The sequence below is a fragment of the Meleagris gallopavo genome, chromosome 3, assembly GCF_905368555.1.
Source record: "Meleagris gallopavo chromosome 3, MGAL_WU_HG_1.1, whole genome shotgun sequence".
Classification (NCBI taxonomy): Eukaryota; Metazoa; Chordata; class Aves; order Galliformes; family Phasianidae; genus Meleagris; species Meleagris gallopavo.
Window position 1 is genome coordinate 8,046,700 of NC_139406.1, and position 24,653 is coordinate 8,071,352.

The window sequence follows — 24,653 nt, forward strand, 5'->3', positions numbered from 1 at the left end:
GTATATTTTTTAAAATCAGGACTCTGAGGTCCTATTCCTCATCATCATAGTCAATATGTTCGTGGCCAAAGCATTGCTCCGGTGGGAGAGCGTTCAGCAGGACCAGTGGGGAAACAGCTCTGTGGTTACATATCTCAACTTATACCACCACACCCAGCAGCAGTGTCACAGCATGGTGGAAATTTGTGGCACCGCATCAGGTTGTACTTTCATTTTCCATTTTTAAACAGAGAAGTGTAAAATTCACAGCCACAACTAGGAGTTCACTCTTCAGTACTTTGTGGGGTTTAATTCAGGCAGCAGCAACTGAATTCTATGCACAGTGGAGCAGGACTTTCATGCCACGGTTTGGAAACGTGGCCTTTTATGTGTGCAAGCTACAGTATTTAGGAAGAAGAATCCCATTTAACTGGGTTTCAACTATGTGCCAGAAAATCTAATGCTCCACGGCACTTCTATTTATGTATGTATTTATTTATTTAAAGCATTCTGTAATTTCAAAGGGAGGTAATTTAGCCAAGATGACCTGCTTGATTTCATTATCAAGAATACTAGGGGCTTTAAACATATTTTTAATTAGAGTTTGTTTTTTGAACCCTCGATTTGACAATGCAATGTGCTAATTACTTCTTGTAAGGTAAGCAGGGTAAAATGAAAAGCTGTACCAGCTGATGAGTATCTGTGCATCCAGGAATACGTCCAGCTGACCAGATTTGGCAAGCCCCATCTTCTCTGAATGATTTTAAAGCCTTCCTCCTTTTTCATTTTCATTTATTTTTTAATTGTGACCTAGAATTTCCAGCACAAGAAGGAAGGGAATAGCGCAGATATCTCTGAAGTGTTTGTCTGCAGTGTTCTTATCTTTAAATAGCTTATTTGAAGGAGCCTGTATGCCCTTTGCCAAAGGCTTAATTAGTATCTTTCAGCAGTGTGTGTAGATACCGGCGTGTCATCTGCTGACACACAACAGCATTCACTTTTACGTTTGTTTTTTTTTTTTTTTTTTGCTTCTGATCAAACTTTTCTTAATAGCTTCCTTTACAGTGCATTTAAGTTGCCTTTATTCTCCATAGTCATTTACAGTTTTAAAATATTGCAATTTGAGTAATACAGAGCTAAAAAGGGAAAGAGAAGGATGTCCCCCTGAGAAATGGATCTTTGGCAAAAGGTGATAACAGAAAGGCTATGATTAGGAGCCTACATTTTAAAAAGTTTTCCCATGATCAATTTTCTAATTAAGTCAGGCCTCTGGGAGACCTACATGCTAGAGAATTTCAGGGATTCCTAAATAAGGATAATTTAATTGAGATCTCACAAATCGAGTTTTCAGACTATTTTAACTGAGAAACATGTGACTGTTCCTTGAGCACTGCAATGATTTAACAACATAATGATTTATTATTATTGGGCAAAACCAAAATAGAAAACTTTACTAACAGCATGCTTGTCCAAACTTCAGAAACCAGAAACTTTTTAATCTCATTGATGCAGTCCTATTGCAGTTTGTTCTTGGAGACCTTGTCTTTCTCTTTTTTTTTTTTTAACCACCTTGCTTAGGAGGTAAGCTTAGGGATCATATATCCAATATTGTCTCTCCTGTCTTGTTTTCATGCATTGCCTTCATTGAGCAGCCTCTGGGGCTTTTTTAGGTACCCTTCCAGAAATAGATTGGATAATGTGTGGATGCAAGGCAAATGCAAGCATGACAGGCCTGCATGTTTGCTCAAGGATTGGGTAGAGGAAAGTTTCCGAAATACATCCTTGGTGTCCTTGAGAGTCAAAGATTGCAGCATCAGTAGCCATTATTTGAAGCATCAACATTCAGAGGCAGCACATTACAACCATGTAGTCGTGCTCATCGGGTTGGGATAAGCACAGTAAACAGCACAGGCACTTGATTGGGATGAAAGCAATGCAGTGAAATGCTGACACTGTCCAAAAATGTAAGGTTTTAAAGGCTTTGCAGTCTAGGCTAGTTTTTGTAATTCCAAAGTAATAGTATAACATAAAGGCTTAGGATGATTGGCTTTAAATGCTGGAGGAAGACATTTTACAGGTTTTGAGTTGTTAAATCATATGGCGCTTGAGACTGAAATTTTAGGTTGCACTGAAAATGCAAGCATAAGCTCTGGTGTGTAGAGTCCTCATTGCACAAACCATTTAATAAAAACAAGATTGCATTTGGTGTCTGTAATCTCACTATTTTGAAGTTCTATTTTAAGGTTGGGGTGGCATTGAAACATGAAAGATCCTTTCTGTGTGTGGGATGAAAGATGCATCAAACATGCAACCGTTTAGTCTGCTTATGGAGTGTGTTGCTCCCATAGTGATTTAAGACCAGAGGAATTTAATCAGGGCAGGCATGGAGAGGGTGCTCTGTGTAAAGCAGAAAGTACACAGAGGCTTCTCTTTGCTAGGGTGGGAGTACCACTGCAAGGCTGTCCCTCCAGCTGTGCTGCAGTGATAATACACCTTGGCTGACCAGAGAGGTTAAGGAGCTGGAAGGGTTACTGGAGGCACAGTGGAGCAGCCTGCATGTGCTACAGCTCAATCAGTGCCTTCTCTGGCTCCTCCTGGTTTGAGACCCCTTTCTGATGTTAATGATTCCAGTATTTACCCCTGCAAAAAGCCACAGGATGAAATTAGCTTGTTGAAATGGGAGACTAATCTTGTGGTTTGGTCTTTGTGTTTGCCAGAGGCTCCTCTGAGTCTCCAGGCAAGCTGCTTAGCTCTTCTGTAAAAGGAGGATAACGTTTAACTCTGTGTACAGGTATTGGTGGAGCTGGATGTTGATTATGAATAAGGTACCGATGTAAAACCTGAGTTCTGTGGTTGCAGAAACCACGCTTCAAATCCTAAGGGCCCACAATTCATAGCCAGGTGGGTAAACTCATGAATTTTGGCAAAGGGGATTCCTGCCCTTCCTTCCCACCAGCAGTGTGTGCACATGGTTCGGCAAGCTGCGACCCTGTGGGAAGGTTCAGTGCTCCCCAAGAGGTGAGTTTTGTGCAAGTGATGAGGCTGAGGATCTCTAGGGATTGAAAAATAGCCTGGCAGTTCTTTTTGGAATGTCAACACAGTGATTGGGAATGTACAGACATGTCTTGTTTGTGGTGGAGAGGTTCGTAAAGTCAGGGGTTCAAGTGTTTGTGGCAAGAATTGTTTTTTAGATTTGCCTCCAGAGCCAGCCAGATGCGTGGAGGTATATTGCTTTGAGATTGTCGTGTTCTGCTTTGAAGTTGTCAGATATGAATTGTAGATGTGAGAAGCACTCTACTTGTTTTTTATTATTCAGTAGCCTGTCACTCTGGTGTGTGTTTTGTTAACTTTGGAAAGTGAACCTTCTATTTTTCTCCTGAAAATTCACGTGTTCCCCTCCCCTTATTGTATTTCCCTAAGAAAGGAACCATTTTCTTTTGATTTTGAGTTTAGCTCTACTGCTCTGAAGAACAGACCAGGAAGAAAATGGGCTTTATGTCATCACAGTGGCCATTACATTGGCCATAACACTAAGCATTCTGTGATTTGTGCAGCGGCGTGGCAGACACGCTCTGAATTGTTTGTTTACGAGCTCAGTTTTGTTTCTGTGGTTGAGATGGCCTTTTCCTCCCTCTTGTTCAGGCACGGCAGAGCTCCCTCTGGGGCTGTTCCTGCAGGTGGAGTGAGATAAGTGAGATACAATTGCTCTTTACTATAGAGTTTATGTAGTTCATTCTCTTTAAGCCTCGCTCTGTAAAATGGCCATAAAGCGTGGGCATAAATTACATTTATTCGCACTTCGGGGTCTTTACGCTGTCCTGTCAAAATGTAATAAGTAGGATGTATAATAAATGAGAATCAGGCCCTAAATTTGAAGCACTGAGATGGCAGAACATCGGAGCGTTTGGGAGGCAAGGTTTTTCCACCTGTGAACAGCCCAAATGGGGCTGTGTGTCAGAGGGAAAAGCCAAACCTCTGGTCACGGCCTGTGGAGCTTGGCATGCACCATGTTTGTCAGGGCAGGCTTTAGTCCCTCATACCTTAACCTGCCTTGTGCTTAAATCATTCGGATGGCTTGAATTGCTGTAAGAGTTTTCCAAAGCACATCTGGGTTGCGTTTAATTGCTAGGAGAAAAAATGGAAGAGTTGGAGAGAGAGCTGGTGTAAATAATTCAGGGAGAAGAATCCTCCCCGAATTTTACAGAAACCACAGCCCAAATTGTAGAGAAGGCTCTTGGATTGAGAGGATTTTTGTTGTGGTTGTAACATACCACGGTTTGAATCTTGTCCAGATGAAAACATTTGGTTTGTACTTCAGTAAATATTGCAGAAAAGCTGCCAGCTAATTCTGAAGAGTAATGAAATAGTGCTTTTGGCAAAGCGTGTGCACTTTCCATACTTCTGATTCCAGTCTTCAGTTCCAGATCTGGAGTTTTTAGTATGTTTTGCTAGTCCAAGACAAAAGTTGATGTAATTTAACAAGAAACAAAACATAAAGTAATTTAGGAGGACAAATTACACATTTGTCAAATTAAAAAAAAGAAAAAAAAAGAAGAGACCTCATTAGTCAAATAAAGTGTTTGAAAAAGAGAATAGTTTATTCCGTTAATCAGGCAATTGTTGCTGAGTTCAATGCATCTGCACATGCAGGTTGTGTAAGCATCAGTCGTGCCTGCTGTTAGTAGCAGGCTTGCATTTTGCACGTGCAGATAGTAGCACCTTTCCCAGAAGGCTTCTAAAAGCAGCACTGTGACTTAAAAATCTGTATTTTGCTTTGTACTTATTTTTGTACAAGAATCAAACTGTTGTAGCAGAGGACACAATACATTTGTCAACCTTTCATATCCATTAGGCAACATTTTGTGTATAGTTGCAGTAATTGTTTTTCCTATATGGTTAGGTTTTCTTTGTGTTGCTCGCACACAATAGGAGGGGAGAGAAAAATACTGGAGAGAATTTCAATAATGAAACTGCAGATACATGCAGAAATAGTTGCCAACAATACTTCAAAACTCATTTTTTTAAATAACTGAATATCCTCCCTTTTTTTTTTTATTATTTAATAATAACTCATAGTTTATTGTAACCCTGATGAGTGAATTTAAAAAAGAAAAATCACCATGGCTGATTTTCTCTACATTTCTCACACACAGTGGTATCCCACCACACTAGGGGTGAATCCTGCTCTGGCATGTTGAGAGACAGGCGATTTGTTTGCTGGCTGAGCTTTTTGCATGGCTTGCAGTCCGATGGCAATTTGTTAGTCTTGCAGAGCCAGCTTTGGTGGCTTGGCCCTCCTGGCCTCGGCGGTAGTGCTTTTGTACTTGGCTGTGAGATAACACTGCCTCGTTTGTTAACCAAGGAAAGGTGGGTGGCACATGTCCAGATCAGGCAGTGGGTGGACGGCAGTGTCCGATAGCTACTGCTGATCAATAAATGGTGTTCTTCCTGCTTTACTGTAGTTGTTGCTATTTAATTTCAGTCCTTCTCCCAGCATTTTCCTGTTCCCATTGCTTCAGCATCCTGTGTCACCTGGTAGCTTACCTCTCCAGTACTTAAAAGGAGATTATAAAAAGGGGAATTAACTTTTTACTCAAGTAGATAGTGACAGGATAAGGGGGAATGGTTTTAAGCTCAAGGAAGGAAGGTTTGGGTTGAAAGTTGGGGAAGTTCTTCACAGAGAGGGTGGTGAGGTGCTGGAACAGGCTGCCCAGAGAGGTTGTGAATGCTCTGTCCCTGGAGGTGCTCAAGGCCAAGTTGGATTGAGCCCTAGGCAACCTGGCCTATTACTGGATCTGGAAGTTGGTGGCCTTGCCTGTGGCAGGGGGATTGGAACTTGATGATCCTTGGGGTCCCTTCCAACCCAAGCCATTCTGTGATTCTCTGATCCTCTCTTAGCATCTGTGCCCCACTCTTATTCTGCTCTGCTGCTCCATGCCCTTTCTTTTGGCTTAATTTTTCTGCCATGTTTTCTTTTTCCCACCAATCACACTGTAATAGCTTCAGCCAGTTCTTTGGTGACGGCATGTGCTTGTAGGCAAATAGGGATGCAAAACAGATCAAGTGTCTTGCAAAAAAGTGCAGTTAGAGACCATGTGCCTAGACATCATCAAGACAAAATGTAAAACATACAGCTCCTACAGGAGATTGGAAACATACTGTGTTTCATATTTTGTTTAATAACAAAGTGATATATTAAGCTACACGTTCAATAAGAAAAAGTGTGCATAGAAATTTTCCAAATCTTGAGAACTTTTAACATTTCTTTGCCGTTACAGTATTTATTAATGGACTTTCATTTCCTTAGCCTGGGATTTTAATCTGAATTGGTTCCCTGGTCTGATTCACCACATGGCCCCATAAAAAAAATTGCTCTGACCAGCCAAGGTAGTGGCACAGGAGTTAAGAACAAGAGCCAGATGGGGTACATGCTCTCCGAGACCAATTTTGATGCCAAGAAAAATGTCTCAGCGGTTCCTTGGAGGAAATTTCTTCTCAACTTATTTTCTAGATCTTTGTTTTCTAGATGACCATCAGGTTTATCCCATTTTCCAGACACCTGTTGATCTGAGTGAGGCTGAGGGTTCCTCACTTTCCCCAGGTGCTGAAGTGTTGGCTCCTGGCTCTCCACTTTCATCCGTTGCACTTCTTGTGGTAGCAGCTGCCTGCACAAACTGGAGACTCCCAGCACAGAAGGAGACTTGTAAAATTCAGTGCAGCTGCAGGCTTTCATAACTCTTCTGCAGATGTTCTGCTGTTTTCTTGGGGATAGAAAGTGAGGAAGTAGGCGTTGCATATTTAGAGTTCCAAGACCTGACGTGCGCCAAATCCTGGGTGTAAATATCCACAGCACTCCTCTTTTTTGCTCTTTGTTATCAATTAAGTTCTAATGTTGCTCTTTAGATTGCCCCATGCAGGCTTTGAGAATTGTGCTTTGGTTCTGGAGGAGATGGCTTCTTGAGAAGTTTGTCTCTTCTCAAGTCTGTGTGCAGGACAAACACTGTTCTTAACTACAGGTGAAGACAGGCAAAATTTACAAGGAAGGGTCATATGTTTTATTAGACCAGCTGGTGGAGATTTTTAAAAAAAGGACTTCTGAGTGCATTTGCCAGATCTCCAGTGGTTGTAGACCTCCATGGCTACAATAGTGCTACCTACTGTTGTTTATACATTAGCCACTTTGAACAATGGCAGGCATTCCCTGCAGAGGTGGCAACCAGTGCACATCCCTGTGCTATCTCAGAGAGGAAGTGGGATAGATAGGACAGGAATATTTTTTTAATAAGAAACGTGAGCGGTCACCTAGCTATGTGGTGATAAAAATAGTTTCAATATAAAAAGCACGCAAGAAAGCTTAAAGCTTTTAGATTTTTGCAGTGTCTTCCATCCATAATGATGCTCAAATAGAACACAAATGCCTGAGTATAGTGTTTTCTTTTTCTTTTTTCTTTTTCCTTTCTTTTCTGTTCAGCAAGTCAACTTTAATAAATGTGTAGGAAGAGCCTGGGGGAGGAGGAGGGGAGGAGGTGACCTGGAGTGAACAGCAGCTTTTCTGAGGTCTCATATTGCAGAGTGCTTAGATCAGTAAAATGAAGACTAGCAGGACTCTCTGGTGTTATTGGACGTTGCAAGTCTAATTTCTCTGCAAATGTACTCTCCAAACAGTCCCAGCTGTCCAAGGAATGCAGTTTAGCCATTGTTGTTCATAGGTCCTGATTGGAAAGAATTAAAAAATATCGTTCTAGCTGAAGAGGTATGTGCTGAGATTGCAACAATTGAATACCAGGAGCTAGGTAAAGTTTCTATCTCCTACATGGGTTGGGTTAGATCTTTCTAAGCAGAATCACGTAGTACTGGACTTTATTCTCCACCTTCCCAAAACGAAATAAAAGAAGAAGAATGAAGATGGCTGTTGTAACAAAACATTTGTGTTGCAGATGATAATTTTTTTTTTTACTGGTAGCTGTTGAAAGCAGCTGACCAAAAAGGCTCAGGGAAGTCTTAGGAAAGACAATGGAATAGACAGTGTCTCCCATTGAAGCGTCTCAGGAGGATGCAATTTCTGGAAGTATTTATATATCTAATTATAATAGATTTCAGTCTGTGTTTGAACCTAATTTTGAGAGATGCTCACAGGAACTTTTATTGCTGTTGCTTGTTGATGTCTCACTGCACTGGCAGTGTCAGACACTGGATCCTGATTACAGGTGATAAACAACACGAGCTTGCAAAGCTGGTAACTTCTGAATCTATACCACAGACCTGGCTACTTACATGGAAGAAGGACAATTTATTTTTCAGGCAACACCGCCCCAGTGCGACTGGTTTGTAGTCCTTTAGTTGGTTGCTGCTGAGACTAAAGCTCAATCCTATAGAGTGTACCATAGAGGTTGAGAGCAGAGGTCTTCACATGTGTGAATATCCATGTGGCTTTACTGCTATTAGCTCTGCTTTGAGGATAGCAGTGCCCCATTTCTGTGAATGCCAGATGTGATCCCATGCTCCCCTTGAAATAGCCACTGTATGTCCCTCTGCAGCTCTGCCTGTTCCCTCCTTCCTTCGGTCTTTCCTCTTATTTATTTGAAGCAGATGTTCCAGTGGGTCAATTTCATTAGCTGTTGGCAGTGGCAACACCAACCATTTGAAACCAAACAAAACACAGAATTGCTGTTTGAAAGAGCTTTAAGCCAAAAGTGTTTGCTAAGGATGCATCAGGCAAATAGTCACTACCTTGTGTTAGTCTGTACCCAGCTGTCTTTTTCCTTTGTCTTTAGTTACAAGGGAATTTGAAGTCCTCATTCTACACTTCTATAGATTTTCTATTTCTTCCCATTCTCAATTCAAAAAAAAAAAAAAAAAAAAAGTCTTTCTATGAGTAAGTAGGAGGCTCCTAGGATGCCTGCCCTTCCTGGAAGTGCTCCCTGACATCTGGGATAAAGGAAAGTATCTGTTGGTTGTTGATGGTCTTTATGCATTTTAAAATAGAGTGTTATAAGTCACATCATGTCTCCTAGTGCAATCCTGGGAAGCCTGTACGCTTGCACAACATGCATGGAATAAATTTTGTGCACAAGGTAGATTTAAATTACCATCCTGTATCATTGTTAGACTTGTGGGTCCTCGCTTATTTCTCATTGAATTGAGTGGTGTGTCTTATTTTGCAAAAACAAGGTGTGTTAGGGGAAACGTGTGAAGTAGAGAGGTGAGAGACAAGATCCTCATGAGGAGCACAGTGGAAATCAAGAGACCTTCCCTGTTTTCTGTCCTTTGCTAGGGACTTGCAAGGCAAATTCAAACTTCTCATTGTGTCAGTTTTTCTCTTTGTGTAAGACAGGACCAGAATATCGTAAAGCATTGTGCACAATAGTAGAGGACTGCAAAGGACTGTAATGTTTAAATGCTAATATTTTATCATACTAAGAACCTAAAAATGTTGCTGGGGTGCAGGTTGGTTTGTAAATGCTCCTTTTTTCTTCTGTTTGGAAGGGCAGTAAACTTCTACTTCACACATTAAGACTTCAGTAAGGCACTTAAACCTGCACTTGAAATTGAGCATGCACATTAGTCCTTTTCTGAATACACCTATTAGTTAGGACTTTGTAGCAAGACTGCTTGTCTGAAGTATGAATAGAATGTGCTTTTTTGAAGGGGGGGAAACCTGCTTTTCAAGCACGTATATATTCTGCTGGTAGAAGCAAATAAATAAAAAAAGACTCCAGTTAGTCATGTGCTACTGTGACATTCCATCTCTGGGTCCCTGTATCTTGCTGTGCACGGCACTCAAGTACAGTATGATCAGCATGGTTCAGTAAGTGAATGCAGTGATGCTAATGAGCCATTTATTTCTAATGATCAGGTTCTCCAGCCCTGCCCAGCAACATGGTATATTTTGGAAGCTCTCAGGATGACGAGGATGAAGAAGAGGAAGAGGAGGAGACAGAGGACACAAAAACAGCCACAAACAATGCTTCATCATCATGCCAGTCAACCCCCAGGAAAGGAAAGACGCATAAACAAGTTCCAAATGGGCAAGGTAAGTCCTTAATAGTGCTGTTCTCCTGTGCCGCATAGTAAAGAAACTTAAGAACTGCATATGCTTAATCCTTGTCCATCCTTCTGGACCTGAGTGATTTTTCACATGGACATAATAGGAAAATGAAATGAGATGCAGTGCTAGAGTCTTCTGTTTTAACCTGTTTTTTTTTTTTTTTTCTCCAGACAGTCAAACAGTGTAGGAGCTATAACTGTAGGGCTGCAGGCACTCACTAGCTCTTCAGAGACTGATGTTTAATCTAGAGTGAATTTATTATATCAAAGTTAAATATAAGCATTTGAGTACTTCATAAGTGTTATCAAAACATGCGAAAGGGGTAACATTAAGTTCTCAGTTACATTTCTCCACTGATTTGATTGATATTGATACCACAGTTGTAGTAGGTAAAGGAACTGCATTACTGTTGGCAATGGAAGGTTTTCTCTTCAGTTATTTCTTTGCAGATCAACAAAAACTGCATTCATTACAAGAACTTTCTGTCACAGTGTCCTCATATCATATCTTGATAAATGGATCAGCGTGAGTCACAACATCACCTAGTGTAAAAGAGAAGACCTAAAAGCCGTGCTGAGTACTTTGAGTGCTTCCATCTCTAGCAAGAGCGATTGTATCATAACAAGTCTATGCCCTGTTTGCCTGATGTTATTTCAAAATGGATTCTGTGCTCCCTTTTCCCTTCCTCAGTATTAATTTTACCTTCAAAATCTTTCCTTCTGGTGACCGATTATTCACCTTCCTTCTGAGCAGCAGTATGGAAAGAAAGGTTTTTCTACAGGTTACTTTTTTAGAGATGGCTGTGACCTGTGCCTTCTTTTTTTCCTTCTTTCCCGCTACTCTGTGCTCTGAAGAAGAGATGAATTGATCCCAATTACTTCATTATCTTGGTCCTCATCTCTGCTTTTCAAAAAGAAATTTTCTGTAAGGAAGCCCTTGTTACATAAACCAGATTATTTTTCAAGACAATGTCTGAATCTGCTTTTTTATTGCACATGCTTCCTCAAATACTCACTGTTTGTGGACTATTTGTGCAGAAGTGGAAGAGGATGTTGTACCTAATAGTATTTCAACTGTTATCTGTAGGCAGGTGCTTTAATGTTGTGAAAGCTATGGATCAAAACTTTGCACTTTGGATTGATCTTTATGTAAAACCAACAAAATAACAGCCACAAACTTCTGCATAAAAAAAAATGAAGATGCACGTAAAAGAACTGCTGCCTTACAGTTTTAAATGTGATATATTGTTACAAAAGGAGCTGATCATGTTCCTTGAGAATGTCCCAGATGGCAGCCACTTTGAAATTAGCTCAGAACCAGAGACACCTGAAATCTTAATTGGGGGTAAGTAAAGGCAAACTTAATGAGCCATCTAATGGATTCATAATCTTTATCAGTGTAGATCAGATTGAGCATAAGTCTACTTTAATAGATGTGCAAAAGACCTTTATAAAATACATAGGAGACAATGTGAGATGTTTTGACAAAGGTGATGAAACAGGAATTCCCAGAGAAGGCAGCTGCTGCTGCTTCTTCATCATTGTCATTTCCTTATTTCTTTTTTTCATTCTTCTTCTTCTTTTTATTTTTTAATTAAATCTCCTTACCCGGGGGTATTCCCATTTTTCAGTGTCTGTTATTTTGGTTGACAGCCAATAGTATTTTTGTTTCCAGTGAATAAAGTAGGTTCTGGTTCATGTGTGTCTCTTTTAAATGAGACCACACACAAATGCAGACCAGGGACGGGTGCACCAAATGAACTTAATCTAGCGTGAGAGTCTATTTTTAATGAATTAAAGTCTTTTGTTTTTAATGTACAATGTGTAGTTAAGTACTTTGGACCTGAAAATGTTAAGGATTTGCTATGACATACAACAACAAAGGTTCACAGCTTGATTAATATCATTAGGCAGCGTCAAATGATTGAATTCTGCTAAACCAGGGCCAGAACAACTTTCCTGGGTGAAGTCATTTGTCAGTATCCTCTTCTGACACCAACAGGGGATGTTACTAGGGTTACACACCAGACTAGCCTGTTGAGCCACCGTTTGGACAGCTAACTAAATCGAAATTGCCAAAGTGTGAGTAAGAAGCCAATATAACACATGGCATAGCTTGCTGCACAAGTTTGAGTAATTAGCTGACCTAACTTGACACCTTCCAAGCTTATTATTTAAGTTTATTTCTAGAATCAGATTGTTACCTGTGCTGTTTCTTCCTCCTTTCTTAGTATTTTTAATGTGGTGTACGTGTATCTAACCATTAAAAAGCAGAGTGAAATTCTTGGCAAGATAATTTTTTAACCACTACACACATGGTCATCTGGAAAAGGAATATGTAGCAACATGCAAGACTTCTTGCATGCAATATATTACTGCAGGCAATGATGGCATTGCAGTTAAACCGTTTTTTAAGATACTACAGCAGTTGCCACAAGGGAAATTATTAGAGCTGCACTCTTAAAAATTGGTTTCATGTCATCACCAAACTTCAACTGATTAGGCCAGGTCTGACATTTGTTAAGTTAGCAGCAGATAAAGGCTTGGATGTCATTGCTGGTAGTTTTTGCCTTGACTAGAAACTTGTATTAGTTCTGGGAAGATCTCTCTCATGCTGTGAGTTGTTTTACATCTAGCTGTTGGCTTGCTCTTCTCACAACTGTCTTTTTCACCTTGCTTAAAACTACAGTGAGCATTTCTCAATAAGACAAGGAGAGAACATTGGCTGTAAACATTTAGTTTTTGTTCTCTTGTAATGTAGAATAAAATGTGTTTATTGCTTGCTTATAGATTTAAGTTAGATGTCGTAGATTAATTTAGGTCAGAGAAGACTCCAGGAGGTCATCTAGTCTGACCTTGTACACTAAAAACCATCAGTAACTGTTCTGTCAAATTCAGCAATAACATTAGCAAAGGTTTGTGTCTTTATTTGTATGTGTCTTTTGGGGAGGAGGAGAATGTTTTGGATGCTTTCTAAAGCAATTTTGGTCCTAACCGGAATTATTTTAATTGAGTTAGGATTTCTAGCAGGGTTAAAATGGTGAAAGGCCAGAAAGCAATCAGCTGAATCACTTGGTTTTCATATAGCTGCAGACTTCAAAAGGCTAGTTTGTCAGCTAAGAAACCATATGAGCATTTAATTGGAAGAAATAAATCCATCTTGCTGTTTCAGTATATTGAAGTGATATTAGAAGAGCTTTATGGAAAGCATGTCAAGGATGCATGTCTTTTTAAAGCACGTAGTTCCCTTTTAACTTAAAACCTCCTAAGTTTGTGGTGAATTTCAAAATCAACATATGGAAAATTAGGAATGATGTGGTGCATATTGCAGCAGATAGAACAGTAGTACCAGTGATTGTTGTAGTTGCCTCCCTGTTTCCGACCCCCTTGAGCGTGGGTGTTAGGAACCCCTGCAATTCCTTGTATTTAGAGCCAAGACACCCAGTCACGGGATGCCTGTATGCTGCTCAGATGTTAATTCCCAGCTTGCCTTTTGTACCCATCTCAAAGAACCGTCAGTCCATCTGAGACCAGCTCACAGTTCTGTATGCTAGGAATTTGATGGAAGAACCCAGGCAGCTGCATTGGCTTAATGTAGTTTTTCTTCAGTATGGCTGCCAGGTGTGGGGAGAAATTTCTCAACCACAGCCTGGGTGATGAGGCATCTTGCCAGCATGGAAGAGGAGATGGGAAGTCATTGATCTATTAGAAAATTAATCTTCTGCTAACTAACCTGCAGGGAAAGCAGGTTCTCAGCAAATGAGCTACGCTTCAGTTCCCTGGGGTGGGGGTACCATGGCTGAGCTGCAAATCCCTGCAGCTCAGAGGAAATTCCAGGTGTAGGTAAGAGGGTAGATGTGGCTCCCAATGACTTTAAAACTAGTTCTCTGAATTCCTTATGACTAAATAAATCCTACTTTGATTTCACTCTGTGGCACAGCAGAAGGTTTTCTCCCCAGGCTCCTGAAGGAAAATGTTTGCAGGTGCCAAGTGTTTTGTTAGGCAGTCTGGGAAGTGGAGCTGGAAGATACACTTAGGGATTTGTTGGGTTATCAATTCCATCAAAAGAGCAAAAGGGATAGGCATTGCTCCACTTGAAAGGAGTGGGAAGGGCTTGTGAACTGGAGATGGCCCTCAGGAGGAGCCAACAGAGCAACATCTGCAGCTCCAGTTGAATAGACAACTTTGTCTAAAGGTTACAGTTCCTAAAATAAAGTCCTCAAGTAAGTTGATTGCAGGATTTGGTATTTCTGGCAGCAGTAGGGAATTTCAAAGGTTGAGAGAAGTATGCATTTGAGCCAGCTTACTGACTCCCCTGACCTGGGGGAGGGTCAGGTTGGGGGTTCTTCACCAGAGGTGGTCAGGCCCTGGAACAGACTGCCCAGGGCAGTGATCATAGCCCAAAGCTGGTTGTCCTTGTGGCTCTCTAGTTCTATGATATTCTATGATTTTATGGTTGTATTATTCAAATTCTTCTTGTACTTAGGAAAACAGTGTTAGTCATCATTGTCTGTAACCAGACCTCTTTGTGAATGAGTCTTGTTTATCCAGGGCAAGCGAGATTTTAGTGTGTCAGAAGGCCAACTGTGTCAGAAGCGATTACTGATCTGCGGTGTGTTTTGTTACTGGTCTGCGTGCCTTTTGCCTGAAATGAGCAGGGGGGAAAATTGTAAAGATGCCTTTTTTCTTATGGCTCAGATTTCAAAACAGATCTGGCAGTAGTGCACAGCAAACAGGCATCACTAGAAATATTATACTCCGTTTTAGTGCTGTCTTCCTCGCTTACCCAAAATGCTGTAGAATGTTTCAGTTCTCAATTTGCAATGGATAATTTAGCAGAGTAATTTCCTTACATGTGCAATAGCAAAGACGATGCTGGAAAAATCATAGATACTTTTTTTTCTTATTTCAGGATATAGTTCAATGCACTGTTTGTACATCTTTGGTGTAAGTGGTAGATCTTTTACGTACGTTATTGTTTAAAAAAAAAACAACAACACACATTAAAACCCAACCAACCAAACAAAAAAACCCTAAATTAGATATTTGTAGGTGGGTACATAAGACGGAGTCTCAGACTCTTCAGCAAAATTACTCCCAAGGAGGTAAACATTTGGAAGAAAAATATTCTCTGCATCCAGCTAAAATGCAGAATGAGAAAATTTCAGGCGCAGTGCTACAATAGTTAATGGGTAGGCAATTATTTTGATGATTTACTGCCTTTTGTTGAAATACCATGGAACCAGTAATTGTTGCAATAAACATTTTGCACATTTAATTTTTCTGCAAAAATATGTAACATGAAAATTACCCGTTTTGCAGTAATTTACATATTTAAAAATGCAAATCAGAAACAACACATTTGGGGATTTGTGGATTTTCAGTAGCTAGATGTATGACCTGTGGAGAAGAATAGGGGAGCTGGATGTTACTCAAAAAAATTGGGTTGTTATCCTGGTGAGAGACTTGTGATAACAGATAGACACTTCTTGTATGGACTTGCTGCTTAGCGAATGACCCCTTCGCTGTTGTTTGTGTCATAATGGTTAGGTGAGAGTGATGAATTTGTGCTGAGACGCTTGGTATTGAATTTTTGCAAATGGTGGCGTGGTGTCTCATACCAATCATCCTCCTTGCAGTGGCCCAGCGTGTTCCTGCCTGTGAAGAGCATCGAGCTACGTATTGATAGCGGCAAAAAGGAATGCCGTGTTATCAGCCACAGTTCTCCTGCTTGTCTTCTGTTTGCGTACAGCTAGGGAAATTTCATCGCGGAGTTGTCCGCCTACAAATGGGGCTAGGGCTTGAGAAGTGCTGAAACAGCTGTGCTGTGTGTTTTCATGGCATGTAACACCAGCAGCGCTGTGATGTCCTTCTCCTGAAATATGCCTTTGCCGTTGCCCCTAAGTATATAGGTGTTGCTTGAGGAAGACAGTTCCTATCTCTGGAAATGGTTTATAGACCCAACGCTCAGGGAAAACAATTGACAGCATTAAAATATTCTGTTTTATGGAAGTACAACACTGTTTTAGTTCCTGTGGGAGAAGAAAAGAATTATTGCCTGGGTCCTTTAAGGCAGTTTGAGAGCCACATAAATGTTTTCACAGTGACTTAAAACTGAATTAAAGCCAGAGCAAGAATGTTTTTGTACAGTAACGGATACTTAATGCCAGAAAGTTGATTAATATTACATCTCTTCTCAAACATGATCTGTGTAACAACATGAGGTTTGCATTGGAATAGCTGGCTCGGGTTCACAAAATTGGCAAGGCTCCCTCTTCTCCTTCTAAAAACAAAACTTTTCCCTTTCACTCTTCCCTCTTTGTTTTGGATAGTTTTATGAATGCTCAATCACTTGCTTTACGCAGCACAAACTATGCTACGTACAGTGTATGCATATGATCCTTGCCTTTATTTTCCAGAACACTAACATAACACAAACCTGATCATATATCAGTGCTCGGCTCTTCCTTATGCTTGAGCTAATGGAGAAACCTACGGTGGGAGTATCTGGTACAGGAATCAGCTCAAGGAGGGATTGTGAGAGAAAGCTTTGCCCCTAGAGTAGGCAGTTGGCTGAATTCAGAGCAGTAGCTCTGCTGTTTGAATAGTGAAAGCGTGATTATAGTGCATACTATGAATGGACTTCGAGTAGATGGCTGGATATACCCTATAAAATATTTGTGCATGTATTTATTTCTGTGGATGCTTCAGAAAAATGCTGAAAATACAATACATGTTTATTGCTTAATGAGGTGTCAGTTCCCTTAGTAAATGCCAAGTTAATCTGTAGTAATCGAGCATGTCTGTGGCTTTACATAGTCAAACTTTTTCTTAGCCATCATCATAGCTGCACCTAGTTACAGGCACAGTTTGGACAGTTTGCACTGACCGCTGTAGGGATTCTTTATCGTGACTTCAAATAAAGATACCCTGAAATCCCTGGATGGGATCCTGTGTGATTATTAGTGCCCAGAGTCCAGCTCCCCTGGTGCAGGGGGAACTGTGCTTCATCCACCAGGGATCATGCTTGCCATAAGGTTTTGTTCAGCTGCCATAAATCATATCAGCGGTTTGAAAAAAAACCCCAGTGCTTGCAAGTTTTGAATGTAGTGGTTCAGTTTCTTTGTGTTTGATCATCACTGCTAACCAAAAGGCCCACAAGAATTTCACTATGGGACTCATATTGAATCAGCTTAATAATGATAATGATTACTTTAGAGGAAGCAGCATTTTGCAATGAACGTGTAGGTAAATATGGTTAAAATGATATACTCTTGTTGTATTTGAAGTTTGCTAGTATTTTTCATCATTTGTTTGTAGTGCTCTTGTCTTTAATTAAAAGCTTTTCTGGAGATACGGAACTGGTTAAGGTAGCATAAAATGATGGTGATTCAGGATTCCAAAAGATCTCTCCTTTAACAGTATGAGTTTTGTTGCTGGTGTCGGTTGTAGATTGGTTTTGTCTGTTTTTCCTTTTTTTTTTTTTTTTAATAAATGAAATTATTGCTTCAAGGATGAAACCTTTATTGACTGCTCTTTCAGAAGGAGAAAATGTAACTGGGAGCTGAATGCTGGATATTGTGCATGTCAGAGTTATATCTAGGATGGAAGGCTGTAGCTGTAGCACATTTACATTTGAGCTCAGTAAAATTTAAGGTACATCTTTCCTGCTTTTCTGAATGTCTCAGAAATATTGAAGGGCTGGCAGAACTCAAGGGAAATGCAATTTGCTGTGTAAGAAGACACAAAAGAATTAGTAATCGTTTTATTCTTGAAGCAGATTTGGGCTCAGTGATATTTCATGCAGGGTTGTTGGTAGATGGCTTTGAGAAGGGAATTTTTCATTCTTATTATCAGTTACTTTTCAGTGGTGATGTTTTGTGGGGCAGTTTTTGGTCTTCTTTCCCTGATGATTTCATCTTTTCTGTCTTACTGGAACTGTCTAACTAGCTATTTGGCCCAGGGTTTAATCCTGTATCTAGCTTTGTAAGTCAAAATAACTTAATTCTGCTTTTTTTTTTTTTTTTTTTTTCATTCAGATGGGAGCAAAATCATGGTCTAGGGGATATATATATATATATATACTTTACCTTGAATGCTTGACTGGTATTATTTTTTTGTAAGTAATCGGATGAGCACTTTGATTGTTTTTCACATAACATGACTATGAATTTGGCAGACCTCATTTTCAGAAAGATTTTTACACCTGTCTGCCTATAGCAGTATTACAGGCACTCAAAGAAACAAATACTGCTTTTTTTTAGAAACGAATACCATCTATTCTTCAAATAGAGGCAGCATGGCAAGGGCTGTTTTGCATCTCCATCTTGCCCTTGTTTTAATGTTCTCAGGGTTTAAGCTTTTTAAGCTTTTCCTGTGAGAGCGAACATCTTTTCTCCCCCATTTCTCTCTTCCCCCTTTCAAGAATCTTACAAATTAAGACAAAAGATAATTACTCAGAGGGTAAAACTGGCAGGGTTCCCACGACACTTAAAATTAATGAGCTGTTGCATATAAAATATACCTTGTCTCATGTTCGCCGGGTTTGGTTTTTTTTTTTTGTTTTTTTTTGTTTTTTTTGTGAACCATAAAAGTGCACAGTTTGGCTTTTTGGCCGTGTTTTCTGTTGTAGTAATTTTCAGTGATAAAGTGGCAACTGAATACAGAAGAGATCTCTGACTGAACGTTTCCGTATGGGCAGATCGGTATATAGCAAATCTGTTCCTTCTGAAGAAAAATACAACTCGCAGTGATGAGATACGTATTAAGAAAGCTGCCATCATTTGTTTGTGCTAGGTGCTATTAAAAATAAATAGTTGCACTTTGCACGTTCGTAGCGCCTTCCTTCCGATGTGAGAACTCCTCACAAAGGAGGATAAATGTATTGTCGTGAAGTCCCCGAGAGGGGTTGGCAATTATTGTCAGTTCCATCACTGGAAATGAGACAGAGAGGTTATGAGAGTTTCACTAAAATCACAGGGAAGTCCTGGCCGTGTGGGGCAGCGCCAGTTGCTCCTGAGCTCAGCAGCGCCGAAGCCATGGGGGAGTTGGTGGTGAGTTGGCTGCTGATGGGATTGCTCTCATTCCTACTCCATGCGGCAAGAAGAGAGAGGGATGGGGGGAGAAGTGGAGTGATGTAGACTGTGCTTGCAGTTGGTGGGGGTTTTGTGTGTTTTGTTCTGTTTTAATGTCACCTGCTGTAATGCTTACCACCACCTGAATGTGGTAAGTGACCTGAATAACAATTCTGTTGATAACTTGCTGGAATTTCTCCTTTCGGAGGCACGGTGGGAAGGTTGGAAGGTAGCCGAAGCAGCTTTGATGCACCTCAGTAGCAGCTTAGATGCACCTTCCTGTGTCCAGCAGGATTTTTGCTTGCTTAAATTACTACTGTTACTGCTGCTGCTCCTGTAATACCACAAGTCATCTGTAGACACAGCCAAGCTTTGCAATTTAGATAAAAAGGAATGTGTCATTGGTATCTCACACAGTACTGACTAAGGCTTTCATTTCCCAAGAAAACAATGTCTTAATTTATTCTGCTAATGTTCTCAAGCAGGTAGTGCGTGTTATGTGCAATACCTACTATTCTTAGATATTTGTGCCTTTAAGTATTTGTGAATTTTCTTATTTACATCCTTTCCTAAGCAATGTCAAAACAAATGAGTGAGAAACAAGAGTAGGTGAGTGGAGAAGTCAGGAGAGCACTTGCCATTGTGGGTGTTGGATCACAAACCTCACAGACCTCTGTCAAGTGTTTCCCTGATGAGCAAGCAGCACTGGCATATATTTACTGCATTTTTTGATTAGCAATCAGACAAAAGGATTGTTGGCTTTTGTTTTGTTTTGTTTTAAATCCCAGCTTTTGATGATCCTTGACAGTGAAAGATGAATGTATATCCCTAAATAATTCAGCAGTGGGAAAGGAACAAAACTTTTTGAGATCTAATTGTGTATATTTTCATAACGTTTATTGTGTAAAAAATATGGTTTCTGTTCTTTCTTATACCTTAGTTTCAACAGAAGGTTAGGATACTCAGCTTAGTTCCTTGTATTACTTTATACGATGTGTCCCAAGTTATTATTTTTCTTTATTTTAGAAGTACCTTTCTCTATTTGCAACTCGTCTGCTAAACATGCTTTTTCATGGAACGTTTCCTTTCGTTATGTTAAAGTAAAAATAAATCCTCTTTCTGTTTATGTTACATTCAGCACTTCCTCACTGCCACAGCAAGAAGTTGATTAAAACTGTCATAAATAAGAATCAAAAGGATAAGTCTATATTTAAGTCAATCAAAATAGTAACTTACCTTATATGTTTTAATTTGGGTACTTTGATAATCAAAGGAAATAGCTAGCTTTGGGAAATCTGTTCATGTAGGTAAATATGCAAAATTGTATTTCTATTTCTGTATTGCTTTAGTTAGAATTGCATTAGTTAGAATAGAATGCTCACTAAATATCCAACGCTGATAGCAAAGGTTGAGTTGTTTCGAATGAAGAGTTTCCTCTAGTATGCACTTCTTTTTTCTTTAATACTCTGATTTTTTTTCTTTTTTTTTTTTTTCCCCCTCTTCTCAGTTTTCAATGGATCCAGCAAATCATTGAAGGAGAAAGAACCTGCCCAGAAACACAAAAGCAAAGAGGCCACACCAGGGAAGGAGAAGAACAGCGAACATAAGGCTGAGAGCCGAAAAGACCAGGCTGCTGCTAATCACCATCCTACTACAAACACTGGCTCCTCTACGAAAGGGCTCCCTGCTAACAACCACCACACTCTTCATAGATCGGCTCAGGACTTAAGAAAACAGGTAATGAATTCTACTGTACTGTGGACACAGGGGAAACACAGATTTTTAAGGTGCTAGCTTTATTTTTCACTGCATGGCACAGAGGGAACATTGCCGTCCTTCAAAGCATGCTCTGAAGACAGCGAGGAGTTAATTTTTAGTGGAAGAGAGAGAGAGAGAAAGAGAAAGGAAAAAAGAAAAGTATTATGTATGTATTAAGTTGTTCAAAGTATGCTTTACAACTCTCTCTATATTATATAGTGTGTAGATATGAAAGCTAAAAGTTCACATCACTTTAAGCCTTTGTGATTGATACTTTTGTTGGCTCCTCGGCTGAAAGTGCCAAGGCTGGCAGCACGTGGTGGAAATGAATTCCTTTAGTGTACAGCTGGTCTGCTTGGATTATCTTTGAGGTCTTCTGGCATTGTAGAGAAGCTGACATTATGCTCAGGTGTCTTCTGTTGCATGTGAGCAATTCAAATCTCAGAGTCTGGGAAAAATACTTTGCCCAGTGCATAAACTGTTCCAGGATATTGTCTCCTTCCCAGTAGACGTACCAGGAGGGAAGCAATTCAGGACTTCATGTTACCTTGTTTAAGACTAGCAAAAAATTCAGCAAGAGCTTTGTCTGAACCCAGCTTTGGTTTGGGTCTAGAAGTCTTTTAGGTGCTTGTGACCTGCATTGGGGCAGGATGTGTCTTCATCTGTGAGTGTTTTGGATGGTTGGATCATTAAACTTCTAATATAGTAAGTGACAGATTCATTTTCTTATAAAAGGGTTTTAAAAGCCTCAGACAGTGTCCTTTTAAATCTTTCAGCTGTTATCTTTCATGAGATAATTTAGTCTGAGGGAATGGGTTAGCAGAATACCTGAAATGGGACAGTGCAGTACAGAAAGTTTGCTGCACTCACATTTCTTTTTTCTGATGGTTAATTCTCTGCAAGCCACTTGCAGGCAGTTATTATTTGCTGGCATGCATAGGTTTTTCATCCAAATAGGCTAGGCTGGATTTCACTGGAACTGGAATTGCCATTTTCAAGAGCTGTCAAGGCCTTAAATGGCATTTCTCAGTCATAGGCTTGGAAATTTAAAAAAGCAAGAAGGAAAAACACCATTGCTCCTTGCCAAGGAAATCTTCAATGTCCTGTGCTTCAGTGATGTTTAGCTGCTCCTGAAATGGAGAAGCTACTTGTATTACCTTTACAATCAAATCTGAGATCCTGAAGGAAATTTGAGATCCTGAAGGTTATGTACAGTGTATTTCTCTGTACCCATGTAATCTTCTATTCTTGATTCCCTCGTGGCAATTCTTGCTTATCGAGTCATCAGCTTGAATGCCTGCCTTCTTTTGTGTCTTTTCTTGTGACTGCCAACATCCTATGATCCTTGCTGTAGCATACTCAGCCACGAGCATTTCATGTCAGAGAAGTTTCCCAGAATGTAAGGATACGCTTGAGACTTAATTTTTTTAACTCACAGGAACACTCATATGAAATCCTTTAAAGTTTTGTTCTGAAAGTATGAATGGTTAAAATTCTTCTAAAAGTCAACAGCTGTCTCTTGTGAAGGAAGTTCTAAGAAGGAAAAAAAGCAGCTGTAGAAAAACTCTGTCCACGAGCCAAGGGGTTTTGTTTTATACAATAGCAGATTTTTTTTATGTTGTACTTAGGAAAAAAAAATTAGATAAACTTAAGCACAATGTGCTACAACAAACAGTAACTCTACGTAGACACCTCACAAACTGATCCTCAAGCTTCAGAAAATAAGGGAGCTCAGATGATGGGGTTTTTGTTTGTTTGTTTGTTTTTGTTTTTGTTTTAAGTGAAAGGATAATTAACATTTTAGTTTTCTTCTGCAGTCCACAGTGACATAAATCCTTTCTTACCAATTTTAATGAAAACATGGCTGTAACTAATTAGAAGTGATTTATGCATTTTGCCTGGTAAAGTAATCTAGCTTTCTGTAAAACCTTAGACATAATAATTGAGACATTACTAAATTTATGCTCTTGTTGGGAGTCTTTGTTGACTGTTGTGGTGCTTTCCTAAAGGAGAGTTGTTTTCTCAAGGTGTCAGCTGCATGTTCCTCCTCTTTCCAGTATGTTTTTTCTTCTTATTTATATGCATTTACCCGGTTTATCGATGTATGTGTCTTTTTTTTTTTTTTTTTGGTTAACTCTTAGAGAAAATAAAAGGAGAACACACGAAATTACATGACATTTTCTTTTTTCCTCTCTTTTTTTGCCTTTTCTAGTGTGCATTTGCACTTGTCACGTTTCCTCTCTCTTTCTTCCTCCCTTGCTATCTTTCCAAATTTCCTTCTTCAAAGGGATTGTGGGCAAACGAGATGTAGTTCAATGGGGCCCTCTCTTGGCCTAATATGGTAATTTAGATCTGCAAAACTCATATATCAACAGGAGTATTTTTATGAATGAATTCAAGATCAGCTGTGTAATGTGATTTTTTTTTAAGAGACCAAAGTTGTTGTTGGTATTGCTAATGTTGCTGTTTTTACTGTGCTTGCTATCTAATAAGTTGTTTGTTGGCCTTATTTTGTGTATTTTGTGCACGCGTGTGTGTATGTCTGGAGGGTGGATCCCAGGTGCTGTGCAGAGGTGTGTATGTAGACCAGTTCGAATCCAACAAATTTCTGCAATAATGTGTGCTGTTTTTTATTTGCTTGTAAAAAGCCAATAATTTTTAAAAGTTATTGTACCATCTTTTACTGCAAGGCAAATGTTCAGTAAAGTGGAGAAAAGAGTGTTCTGAAGACAAAAATATATCAGCACAACTGAGAAGATAGCTGAAAACCGCAGTTATTATCCATATCCCTAGTTTCACCTTTAGCTCAAGACTTTGAGTCATGTAAGGCTAATGTCAATCATTTTGTTACTATTTGAATTAAATTGACTTCTTTCTTATGCGCTCAGTGTAAGCACTGCCTCGGAATGGAGCTGTGGCATAGACTCCCATTTGGTGAACCTGCGCACCTGGCAGTGTGGCCAGTTTTTTAGGCTGACTCTGTGTGTGTATGTTTGGTTTGGGGGGAGACATATCAACAGTAGAAAGGTAAGAAAATGGCTACCGCAATTTCTTGTTTCTTTTGGTTCCAATCGTCTGATGGGTCCTCAGAGACAAGTACAGACCAGGAACATGTAGGTGTTTGCTGACCAGGCAGAATTTCGCATTTGTCAGTGTGAAATCCTGAATCCACCTATTGCTTTGATGGTGGGCAATGACCACGTTGTTTGTTCCATTTGTTTCCAGCTGGAAGACGTTTGTTGCAGCCTATTCCACATTTGAAGCGTGGTCTGCTCTGGTCTATGTACTACTGCTGTATCTTAAATTTCATGCTCCTCTCTTTCAATGCACTCGATACCTATGGACATTTGGGGAGGGGAGAGGAAGAATTTGAAAACCATTGAGTTGTGTCTGCTCTGGAAAGATGGTGGTTCTGAGAAGGTTTCCAGAAGTGTTTCTTTCTTATGGGGTCTTCTTAGTTAGCAACCAGACAGAAACAATTCAATTCATTATGGTACTCTGAAAGCCAAGTGTTCCTCTACTTCAGGACTAGTTCATCATTGGAGTAACTTCACTCTGTCTGAATAGAAATTCAAATGTGCTTATAGTATAGGATAGTAAGCCACATAGCTGAAGCTTATGTACCTATTCAGTGCAAGATTTGGCCCTGAGAGATCTAAGCTTTCATTCTGTGGAAGTATTCTGACAGCTCTAAGCAGTTGTGAGAAGTTGCTTAATAAATTTCTTAATAAATTCAGTTTCCAGAGTTTCATATCTTGGCAGTTTTAATTCTGGCCTCAAGCTGAGGGTGCATTT

General features: G+C 39.8%; 1 protein-coding gene across 1 annotated transcript in view; it reads left to right on the plus strand.

Moving 5' to 3' along the window:
• JARID2 (jumonji and AT-rich interaction domain containing 2) overlaps positions 1 to 24,653 on the plus strand; it is a 204,875-nt gene that overhangs the window by 146,855 nt on the left and 33,367 nt on the right. Inside the window, exons 5-6 of the mRNA XM_085220153.1 lie at positions 9,836 to 10,012; positions 20,608 to 20,837. Of these exons, the coding sequence (XP_085076279.1) occupies positions 9,836 to 10,012; positions 20,608 to 20,837 (407 nt within the window). The remainder of the gene's footprint in view (positions 1 to 9,835; positions 10,013 to 20,607; positions 20,838 to 24,653) is intronic.